The sequence below is a fragment of the Panthera uncia genome (genome assembly GCF_023721935.1).
Source record: "Panthera uncia isolate 11264 chromosome B3 unlocalized genomic scaffold, Puncia_PCG_1.0 HiC_scaffold_1, whole genome shotgun sequence".
Classification (NCBI taxonomy): domain Eukaryota; kingdom Metazoa; phylum Chordata; class Mammalia; order Carnivora; family Felidae; genus Panthera; species Panthera uncia.
Genome location: NW_026057582.1, coordinates 13,073,403 through 13,084,966, shown reverse-complemented (window position 1 = coordinate 13,084,966; position 11,564 = coordinate 13,073,403). Strand labels below are relative to the sequence as shown.

Genomic DNA, 11,564 nt, shown 5'->3' with positions numbered 1-11,564 from the left:
TTTTATAAAATAAAATGATTTTATCATTTTATAAAATAAAATGATTTGATTTTATCATTTTATAATGTTTATTTTTGAGAGAGAGAGAGACAGCAAGTGGGGGAGGGGCAGAGAGAGAGAGAGAGGGAGATGCAGAATCTGAAGCAGGCTCCAGGCTCTGAGTTGTCAGCACAGAGCCTGATGCGGGGCTCAAACTCACAAACCGTGAAATCATAACCTGAGCCGAAGTCGGAAGCTTAATTGATTGAGCCACCCATGCGCCCCGATATGTATATTTTATAATCATATATATTATAATCTCAGGCATAGGGTTTTATAGCTGGAAGGAATTTATAGATCAAGTCCAAAACTTTTGTCTTATCTTTGAGTATGTACGAGTTTTACATTTGTATTCTTACCATCAGACTCAGTCTGACAGAGTGATGGAGTAGTGGAGTGATGTGGTTACTCAGGCAGAAATGACAGAAATGATATTCCAACCTGAGATTCCTGGCTCGGGCTGCATTCTTTTAACTTCCATGCGACATTATTTTATTTAAATAATAACAATGATAATAACCATTTTCCTTTCAACATCATGAAATACTCCATAGGTTCTGGGTTCTCAGGAAATTACGGTATCACAATAATGTGGCTTGTTTTCCTGATTGATCTCTCCATAAATTAAGAAGTTTATTGACTTCAAAGAATCTATTTGACTTTAATGAAAACTCAGTGATCATCTAGGGAGAAGAATCTGCTTCATGAATGAGGCAGATCCTTCACATTGTATGTTTAAAGTTTCCAGATATTGATTTCACAAGTATATAATCTAATATTAGAGCCCCTGTGCAAGGGCCCATGCTCTATTTTATGCTCCATCATTGACTCATAGTAAGATCTTGGGCAAGTCACTGACCTCATATTTCAGTGTGTCAAACTAGCCAAAAAACTGAATAAAGCATGACCTCACTACAAACCGAGTAGACTTGAAAGGTGAGATGTGCTTTGATACATGAAATTACTAACACAGAACTTAAGCTAGTAAAACATAAAGAATCAGAATAATGAATTGTACTATAGTAAGTAAAAGGGTTCTAAAATGCATAGGTTTTAGCAAGCAAAGTCATGAAAAAGTTTCAAAGTATTTAATTTGGGTGAAATTGGTTAAAGGACAGTGGGAGAATATGATTTTCAAAATATTATTTGAAAAACCATGGCTTGTAGCAATTTAACCACAATAATTATAAGGAATGGAAGATAGAAGCTAGTGAATCCTTAATAATTAAATACATTTCATTTCTAGGCTGTTACTTATTCATTTCTAAGGCTGTTCCCCTTACTTATACGATGTATACTGTATTTTAAAATGTATTTCACTAAATACTATATGAAAAACCTGACAAAAGAATACAAATACCCTAGCAATGAAGCATTTTTAAGATGTGTTTGGCCATTGAGATTTGTAACTCGCCATATCACGGAATATTCTTTACATTGATTTTCTATTCGTGCCTCTTCTTCTCTCTTCCTATTTCCAACTCTCCCCTTAATATATACACTTTATTCCCACTCAGGCTTTCCACCGTGAACAAACCTGAACAAACACAATGAAGATGAGGAAAAGGGAGGGGTAGAAGATGGGGGAGAAAGATGATGATGATTGATAGATTTGTGAAGCAGATCATATCTTTCTGGTCTGCAGAGAGAAGGCAACACCATCCCACCATTCCCTGGCTTGCTGTTGCAGTCTCTTTAAGTCTTTTTTAAAGAATTTTTAAGTTTATTTTTGAGAGAGAGAGAGAGAGGTGGGGGGCGGGGGAGGGTTGCAGAAAGAGAGGGAGACACAGAACCCAAAGCAGGTTCCAAGCTCTGAGCTCTTAGCACAGAGTCAGACTCCGGGCTTGAACTCACAGAGTGCGAGATCATGGCCTGAGCTGAAGTCAAAGGCTTAACTGACTGAGCCACCCAAGCACCCTGCTGTAGGCTCTTTGAACAGCAGGTTCACCCTCTCTGCAGCATTTCAAAAGGAACACCTGGTAGAACAGTTCACAAGAGGTTATCCCAGAAGTCTTGTGGCATCTGCAATGTGCCTGAACATTTTTCATTTTTAAAAAATATCTTTCTGCAAATTTTGTCAGAGCCAGAAACAAACATAACCATGGGAAGCCCTTTCTAGCAGAGTTTGTCAATTACACACTTTGTATTCTCTGATTAAGTAAGCAAATGATAAATTGGAACTGTTGCCCAGGCCCTGTAAACAAAAGATCAAATTTTGTCTTCTGCCTTGGCAAGAAAACTAACTGCAGCATTTTGTCAAGATTTTTACAAGTGCTGATTTCAAATTAATTAACTGAAATTGTCCTTTTTCTAGTTTACAGAAAAATTGAAAACATTAGTAAATTTAAAGATAAAATATTTTTAAGAAAGGAACATAATCAAGATTGTACATTAAAATATTATCCAACTGCACTGTAGAGTCAATTTGCTGTTTGTTCCAGCTCTAACCTAGGAGATTCTAAGTGCCTATTTTCTCCCCTTCTTTGTTTTTATGGATTTATGAATAAAGGTCTGAGCCTTCTCAGGACCAGGAAAATTTTAAAAATGTATCAAAGCATGGGTTTTAAGGTCTATGGAAGATTCACAGGTACATTAATTTCAGTAAGACTGGAGCCAGGATGAACAATATTTTCCATAGAAAAAAAAAACAGTAAAGGGAGAGATATTATTCAGGCATACAAAAAATATTCAGTGGAAACGTGAAAACATTAAAAGACTGGCTAAGCATATGAGCATGACACAGATTTAGCAACTAAGCATACATCATTTGTTTCAGAAACTGCTTCACTTTTTTTAAAAGAAAAAAAAAAATCTGACCAATTTCTTGCGCGAGGAAAACTGCCATGACCCTTCCAGACCCTCCCCAAGGCAGCTGAGGTGTGCAGTCAATTCCTCTGTCCCCAGCTCCCACGGCCGGCCGCCCCTTGCCCCAGGACCTCCTGAAGCTCCCCGAACGGAGGGTGACCAGCTGGGGACCCAGGGGCGCAAGGCCAGGGTGACCTGGTTGCTCCCGACAAGCTATAAAAGATGCGAGGCGGGGGGGAGGGGTGTCCCACAGGTGGAGGTGGAGGTGGGGCTGGGGCGAGAGGCAGACAGCTTCTCAAGTCCTGGGCTGTCCCAAGTCGGGGCTACGCAAACACTCCGCCCTTGAGCGTCCCCAGATGTCAGTCTCTGGATACCACCCCTCACCTGCCTCTGCCCCTGCCCGGCGACCTCGCGCCTCTCTCCAAACCCTACGAGTCCCGGGCCCCAGCCTCGGCCCGCAGCCGGCGCGCGGGTGCAGCGAGAGGCGGGGCGCGGTAGGGGCGGGGCCAAGCGGGCAAGGCCCGGCCTCTCGCAGGGCCGCTCGGCGCGAGGCAACCGCGGTCGTGGCGGAGGGATACGGATCTCCATATATATAGCGCAGGGAGCAGGCTCGCACTTCGGCAGTGGTGCTGAGAGCCTCGAGGGCGCGGCGCCGTTACTCGCAGTCGGGCGGCGGCAGCGGCACAGCGCTGAGCGCACACCGCGCCTTAGCAGCAGCAGCAGCAGCAGCGGAGGCACCCCCGCCGTCACAGCCTCTGCGCTGGTGCAGCCACCCTCGCTCCCTCTGCTCTTCCTCCCTTCGCTCGCACCATGGTAGGTCGGGAGTGGTCAACGGCGGCATAGCAGCTCTCTGCCCATGATTTCTTCCCAAATTTTTAGTTCAGCCCCCCTTTTGGTGGAGGGGAGGTCCTTTTTTCCGGGTGTTACGCAGCAACTGCGGTTAAGAAGGGCGCATTTCGGATTTGCATGTCGCTTTCCTCGGCCAGGGTTTCTTATTAAATATTGGTCCCTCTTGGAGCTGGACTTGGCTGTGGGCTGTGCGCGGGCAGGGGCTCTGGCCGCAGCAGCACCGGGGCCTTCCGCATCCACCTCCTCTCCCCAGCCCCGCACCACTGCATCCAGCGCGCCGCACCCGGGCTTCCCGCAGCGCTGCGCCTGGGCCGGGGCCCGGGGTGGGGGGGGGGCGGGGGAGCCGGGCGGGGCCGGGCACTCTATACCCCCACTCCCCTCCGCCTTCAGCCCGGGGCACGGAGGCGGCGGGTCGGGAGGGCTGCAGAGAATGAATGGGTCCACGCTAGCCGTTGGCGCACATTGCTCGGGCCGGGGCGTTGGGGGCGCCGTCCGCGTCTACCTCCTCCCCCACCCCGCGACCGTGCTGCGCGTTCTGGCCCAGCCGCTTTCCCTCCTCCCTCCCGGGGGGCGCGGCGCGGGCGTGGGCTGGGAAGGAAGGAGCCGGGGAAGGGTGGGGTGGGGGCAGGAAGGCGAGGGGTGGGGGGCGGAGAGGGCGGAAGCGGCGGGCCGGCAGCACTGCGCCCGGGCGGGGCCCTGCGGTGTGGCCGGGCTCGTGTCTCCCTGTTTCGCACCCCTGCAGCCCCCCCCACCCAGTGCAGTAGTGAAGGCGTGCGTGATCCTCAGTACGTCGGGAGGTCCCTTCCCGCGGGAGGTGCTCGGCTCGCGCTAATTGGGGCGGGGGGGGGGCGGGGGAGGAGGGAGCTGGCGCGCGGCTCGGTTTCCATTAGAGACGCAAAGTTTCTGCTTCAGGAGGAGGCGGCGGCGCGGCGGGCTCGCCGCCTGGGGGAGCAGAAGCGGGTGGGAGGCGCGGGGCGGGCTTGGCCCCCTCTCGCCGCGCGGTCCCGTAGCGGGGGTGGGAGTGGGGGTGGCCCTGGTCTGGGAGGGGCGGTGTCTCCGCCCTGGGGCCCCCTCGCTCCTCCGCACCCCGCCTGCTCGCGGGGCACGCACCCCTGCCTGGCCCCTAGCCACTTTGCAGTCCGCAGGGAGATGCCCTCCACGTTTCCGCTTTCTCTGCGGCCTCTAGATTGCCAGATGCGCCTGTGCGCCTCGCCGGGTGTGTTTTCTACAGCCCCCTTCCTCCCTTGGGCGGGCAGGGCTGACATCACTCTCAGCGTTTTCTGGCTTGGCGGGGTGGGGAGGTTCAGGGCACCTTTGCCCCTAGGCCAAAGCGATTTGGGGGCGGGTATTTCTTTGTGGAGTAAGGCTGATGATGGATCTCAGAAACCTCTCCAAGAGAGTTTTGCGGTGAGGTGGGACTGTGCTCCCCCAATAAGGTGACAGCTTCTCTTGCGAGGTGTGGCACCGCTTCCTGTTGTACAAAGACAGATGTCCTGACGTTACATAAATCATCGGGTCTCCTTCTTTCGATGTAAAGAAAACCATCTTCCGGTGACTGGGGTAGAAAGGAAGGAAGACCCAATTCTAATTTGAAAAAATAAGTTCCCCCCCCCCAAATAAATAAATTGGAACGTTCTTATTGGGAAAGTTTTCATTTAAGAGTTCAAGTAAACATGACTTGGTTAGCTTTCTGTTAGAACTTACTTTGTAACTGGCTTCACTAGGTGGTGTCCTTCATTAAAATAAAAATACATATTAGCTCTCCTTGCATTCTCAAATTCCTCTGGCTGGAGGCACAGGTTCCGTGTTGCAGAGATCAGACAATACAAGTGAGAAGTACCTTCATGGCCATTACCACCTCAAGTAAAGTGTGTTTATTATGAGCAGCTCTTGGTAGATTGGTAGAGTAAATATTCTCTGGCAAAGTTAATAGCTACTTCTTTTCCAGAAGAGAGAAGGTGTAGTCTTACAATTGTTGTGTACTTTATGTGTACTTAACGTTTGCAGTTTTGTAACAGCTCAGTTGTAGGATGGTTCCATTTTTTTCCTGGCTTCTTCGTCAAAGATAATGTGAGGGCATCAGCCATAATAAATGGTAGGCTTTTAAGACATAACTGCCTAATTTAAACAGAAAGCATTTATTACACGGAAATCAAGTTAGGTGGGGTAACCCATTGCCGTAAATTTATTTTTTTCCACTTCATTGTGTCTCATAAAATAGATCTAAAAGCCTCTTAATCCACTCCAATGCCATTACGTAACGCCTATTCGGAGATTTTGGAGCTCCCGCAGCAATGCGCAAGGTGCGCTAAAAGCCTGCCCCTGGACGCGATCCTGGCTGTGGTGACAGCAGCCTCAGACTGGGATCCTTGGATGGAAGGGGGGACTGCGGTGTCCCTGGCGCAGTAGGTGGCGCTCTTCTTTCTCAGAGCTTGTGGCTGCGTCCTATGCGGTGTGGCCTTTTGCCGCTAGAGGTGCCATTTTTCAAATTATGAACTGACCCTTCCTTAGGGAGACCTCAGCACATTGCCTTAGGCCCAGCCAAGAAAACCTGAAGTACAGTGTTGTCACTTCTTTGTCACCGTTTGTTTTTAAAATGGGTTTCATTTAAGGGTAGTGCTACCGTTTGGGGATGGTTGTCTTTTTTTTTTTTTTAAAGGTCAATATTAAAAGTATAATTGGGAAAACTATGTTGCCCTCAGTCAACTCTTGTGCATTGAGTTATAACCTCTTCTTTCTTTATCTAGGCTGATCAGCTGACCGAAGAGCAGATTGCTGGTAAGTTGCTGACTTCAGGGGGTTCCAGTAGACCAGAACTAGGCACGACTGTGTGGGTGGCTTCTCTGACCCTTCCCCCCCAATAATCTGAGCAGTTTTCTAAGAATTGATTTAAATGGAAACAATATGCAGAGATATTTAGGTCAGGAGTGAATTCCTTGCCAGTGTTTCAGAGGCAACGTGGAAGGAAGTGGAGGTGGGAATACTTGTTCCGCCCTGGAGTGTTTGACTGAACGTCCTGGTGTTCAGGGCTCCGCACGTAATGAGATGGCGCTGAGCCTGCTCCTCGCAAATGGAGTTTAGAATTCTTATGCCACGGGGCTTTTAGTAATTCACCGTGAAGGCTTGGGCTTGCTGTTTGAAAATAAATGGGAAAATGAGTGTTAGGACTACTATAATTATTGGAAAGGGAGTTAGTTTAGATTCTAGCTTTTAGTGTTCCTTGGAGGACTTTTTTTGAGGATGATTCTGTTCAGGAAACCAGGAATACGCCTTTGAGATGTTAAGTGCCATGTAGAGAGAACAGCCTGGTTACCTGGGACTGTACATTTCTAGGAACCGCTTCATGTTGTTATGAAACCAGGAGTTCTTACGGCTGTAGAAATTTAACAGGAAGGGGCCTGAAGGGAACTTGCTGACCAATCTTCACTTGTCAGATTGGATTGAGGGCTAACTTAAGTGTGTTTAAGCTTAGTTTTCTTGAAAAACGTGAGAATACTATGGTTTTGCTTTATGGACTGCTGAATGGAGGCCAGTCCAATAGGACTGTTGTGGTCTTTATTTTAGCAGATAAAGACCAGGCAGTTTCTGATAATTCCCAAACTTGGACGGTTTGCTTTGGCAAGCCCAAGGAAAGTGTGTGCTGTGCCTGGGTTGGATAAAGACGTTCATTCTAAAGGGTACGCTTTTGTTTTCAGAGTTCAAGGAAGCTTTCTCCCTATTTGACAAAGATGGCGATGGTACCATCACAACAAAGGAACTTGGAACCGTCATGAGGTCACTGGGTCAGAACCCAACAGAAGCCGAATTGCAGGATATGATCAACGAGGTGGATGCTGACGGTGAGGGCTTAGACCTATGAATGAGTGCCAGCGTTGTGTAATGCAAGTTCAGACATGTCACAAGATTGTCTTTCAGGTCCCTAGAGCAAAGCACATGCACCGCAGTGGTTGCCTTACAGCCGTTGACAAGGAAAATAGAAGATTATGGGCCTGCCTTTGGCTGTGCTCACTGTCTAGAACATTTCCTGGATCAGATCGCTGATTTGTTCTTTTCTACTTGCCGTGACCTACAGCTCAATCTTTTATCAACTGGCCCATGAGTCTGCACTGAGTCCTGTGGGGGAAGTAAAAAAAAAAAAAAAAAAAAAAAAAAAAAGCTATAGACCTTTTAAAAGAGCTTACTGTCTGTCTCTCGAGGAGTGGGAAGTGAAGGTGGGTAAAGAGCACTCTTAGAATTGAGTACAGGCGTGAGCTGTGGATGTGTTTGTGCCAGAGAATTTTGAAGATCACGTGAAGCTTGGAGAGATGGGGTGCTTGGTGACTGTACGGAGTAGATTTATAGAATCTACTAGAAGAAGAAGATAAATAAGGTGCAGAGCAAGAAGGAACAAGCAGTAACCCCCGTAACAGTTGGTCACCAATTGGTCATCCATTTCTCTGGACTCTAGAAGAGTGGAGAGTAGACCTTATCTTGCTCACTTCCATCAGTAAACAATTTCTGAGCATTCCCCTCTTGAAAAAAAAAAAGAAACCATGTGTTTGTGGGAACCATATATACATGTACTGTATAACATTGTAGAACATGGGTAATTTTTCAAAAGATGAGCCAAGAATAAACAGTTTGGATCTAGACTCTTTTCTAGATGATTGGCTTGGTGTAGTAGCCATTTAAACAAATGTGGTATCCTAAGGTGATAAAGTAGAGTTAAACTTGTCTGATCACATTTAGAAGCAGGGGTTTGGGGCGAGCTCTTTAACAAGTGGTTTCAGCCCGTTTGGGCTACTTCAGAAAGAGTTTTCATCCATATTAGTGTTGTTTTGGAAAGGATATAGCTCATAATTCTCTTGCGTTTGATTGCTAAGGCCATCTGGGAACATGGAGTGGCTGCCTCCCGTTTCATGTGAAGCCTGGGAAACTGCTTAGGGACTCGCAACTGGCAAAGTGTTTTGGGCCCTTAGATTGTATGGAACAAGGAGAGAGAAGTTGTCTGGGGCTACAGAATCTAACACTTTGCGATGAATAAGTGTAATGCCTGAGGACGTCTTCTCTGCATGGCTAGGAGGTGGCACTTCAAATAATTTTTGTCTTGCGTGAATGTCATTGATGCTTTAAAATTTTGGAGGCCAAAATGACTTAAAGGGGTCTTTGAATTACTATTTTGATTTAAAGGTACTTGCTTGTGAAAATGAGTACTTAACCTAAACCTAAGGCTTTTTTCCTCTAGTTTTGTTTCCATTTAATGCAAGTTACCCTGTTAATCTGGTGGCTCGTCTCTGGAGGTGGTTCACGTAACTCTTCGTTTTAGAGGGGAAGTTGTTGGGAATACTGGCTGTAGAACAGATTCTTCTGACACTGTTTCCTAAATGTTTACGGTTCTGAGCTATGAAAACACTTCTGAGCCTTGCCCTTAACGGGAAACAAACAAAGATACGGAATTGGAGAGAAAAAGATCAGTTGACTTATAATGTGGTTGAGAAACATTTTCTGGAGAAGACTTTGTGATGGTTTATGGTCTGTGGCATAACAAAGTCAGTTTTTCCCCTCCCGTAATTCTTTTCTTCTGTGAGAACGTTTGGTTATATTGGCAGGCCAGTTCTGGGCCTTTCCCAGCATCACCGGCCAAGGCAGAGTTAGGTCGGAGTGGTCATCCTCACTCAGGGGGACAGCGCTCTCCAAAGCCTCTCTCAGGAATGGAAGGGAGCTGTGCTCTTTCTCTCGACCTGTACACCCCCCCATTAGTGGTCAAGAGGCCACGTGTGCACTTTCCTTTGCATCGTTAAATGATATCCTGGGCACCGATTGCTAGTTTGAATTACCATGAATCATGTGAAATTACCCTGCAGTGTTTAAACAGTTTAGACTTATAAATGGTTTTACCTAATAAAATAATTTACCAGTTTGTGCCAGTGAGGCTTCAACCATTCCGTAAAGTGCTTTTAAGATTATCACTGCCAGGTAGCATTACTGGAGCATTTCTTTTATGTGAGCTTTTGTTTTTTAATTTAAGGTAATGGCACCATTGACTTCCCAGAATTTTTGACTATGATGGCTAGAAAAATGAAAGATACAGACAGTGAAGAAGAAATTCGCGAGGCATTCCGAGTCTTTGACAAGGTAACCCTGCATCTGTGTTGCAGACGGTACTTACATATGGCTTTTTTTTTTTTTTTCCCCCCGATCGTTTCTAAATGCTCTGACAATCTGTTCCCTAGTTAGCACACTTAAAGCTAATTGCCGGGCCCTGTTATCTCACTTTCAAATATCCTGACTTCTGCAGCCATCTTATTGGGTGAGAGTAAGCATAGTAAGTAGTGGCGAGTTCTGAGCCAAGTTCTTGGTTGTCACTTTCAGTTGGTTAGCTTTTGCAAAGCCCCTGCATTCTCTGGGTTCGCTGAGTGTATGCACGTAGTCGGTAAGCGGGGAGAGGGGGCCGGACCGGAGATGTGCAGGCTGTATGCAGAAGCAGCAGTACTGGGAGAGGGGATGATGAAGTCACAGACCCGCTTAGCTGCCGCCGTCAGTAACAAGGCTCCACGTTCACAGGATGGCAACGGTTACATCAGTGCGGCAGAACTACGTCACGTCATGACAAACTTAGGAGAAAAACTAACAGATGAAGAAGTAGATGAAATGATCAGAGAAGCAGATATCGATGGAGACGGGCAAGTCAACTATGAAGGTAAAACACTACAATTTCCTTAGCTTAGTTTTGAATAGACTTCCCTTTGGTGTCTGTAAACAAGCTAACTGCTTCACTTAGACAGGGGTTTTTTTGGTTTGTTTTTAATGCAGAAGAGAGCTGACGTGTTCATGAAAGCTACTTTTGAAGATAACCAAAAGCTATGATTATTTGTCTTTTCAGAATTCGTACAGATGATGACTGCAAAGTGAAGACCTACTTTCAACTCCTTTTTTCCCCCCTCTAGAAGAATCAAATTGAATCTTTTACTTACCTCTTGCAAAAAAAAAAAAAAAAAAAAAGTTCATTTACTCATTCTGTTTCTATATAGCAAAACTGAATGTCAAAAGTACCTTCTGTCCACACACACAAAATCTGCATGTATTGGTTGGTGGTCCTGTCCCCTAAAGATGAAGCGCTACACATCAGTTTTACGATATAAATACTTGTACTACCTTAACGATAAGGAAGCACTTAGTGGACTCCTTGCAGTTCCATTTGCTAATGATTACTACACTGTTTGGGCTGGCCAGTTTTTCATGCATGCAGCTTGACGATTGAGCACAGTCAGGCCTTTGTATTAAAAACGAAAAATGAAAAAACAAATTTAAAAAAACCTGTTTCAGATGGGTTCTAGTTCAATTTGTTAGTATAAAGTGTCATAGCAGGTTTACTGAAAACAAACCTTTAAAATTGGTTTACCTCAGGATGCTGTGCAGAAAAATGGGTGAAGGATAGATAGACCGTCTAGACGCAGCCCCACAGAGCAGGACGGCCCCCTGTACTTCGTGCGCCCCCACCCGTGGTGACAGTGACCCATCCTGCCGGCATCCTGTGCGTGTTGGTTTAGCGTTGTCCGCGTTGTACCAGAGAGCGAGATGGGTGTCGGGCTGTCACCATTCACACAAATTTTTAAAAAGAAACCTTTACCAAGGGAGCATCTTTGGACTCTCTGTTTTTAAAACCTCCTGAACCTGACTTGGAGCCAGCAGAGGTAGGCTGTGGCTGTGGACTCTTCAGCACAACCATCAACATTGCTGTTCAAGAAATTACAATTTAATGTCCATTCCAAGTTGTAAATGCTAGTCTTTTTTTTTTTTTTTTTTTCCAATAAAAAGACCATTAACTTAAAGTGGTGTTAAATGCTTTGTAAAGCTGAGATCTAAATGGGGACAAGGCAGTTGGAGGAGAG

At 46.2% G+C, this 11,564-nt stretch overlaps 1 protein-coding gene across 1 annotated transcript; it reads left to right on the top strand.

The window, feature by feature from the left end:
* Positions 1-3,447: 3,447 nt before the first annotated feature.
* On the top strand, positions 3,448-10,700 carry CALM1 (calmodulin 1). The gene is made up of 6 exons (XM_049612327.1): positions 3,448-3,657; positions 6,441-6,471; positions 7,389-7,532; positions 9,701-9,807; positions 10,237-10,372; positions 10,556-10,700. The coding sequence occupies exons 1-6, from the start codon at positions 3,655-3,657 to the stop codon at positions 10,582-10,584; spliced, it is 450 nt and encodes a 149-aa protein (XP_049468284.1). The 5' UTR covers positions 3,448-3,654; the 3' UTR covers positions 10,585-10,700.
* The last annotated feature ends 864 nt before the right edge of the window (positions 10,701-11,564 follow it).

Excerpts from the sequence above, each read along its gene's own strand:
- CALM1 (XM_049612327.1), top strand. Across the intron at positions 7,533-9,700 it reads CAACGAGGTGGATGCTGACG|GTAATGGCACCATTGACTTC; the intron begins GTGAGGGCTTAG and ends TTTTAATTTAAG. Across the intron at positions 9,808-10,236 it reads CATTCCGAGTCTTTGACAAG|GATGGCAACGGTTACATCAG; the intron begins GTAACCCTGCAT and ends CCACGTTCACAG.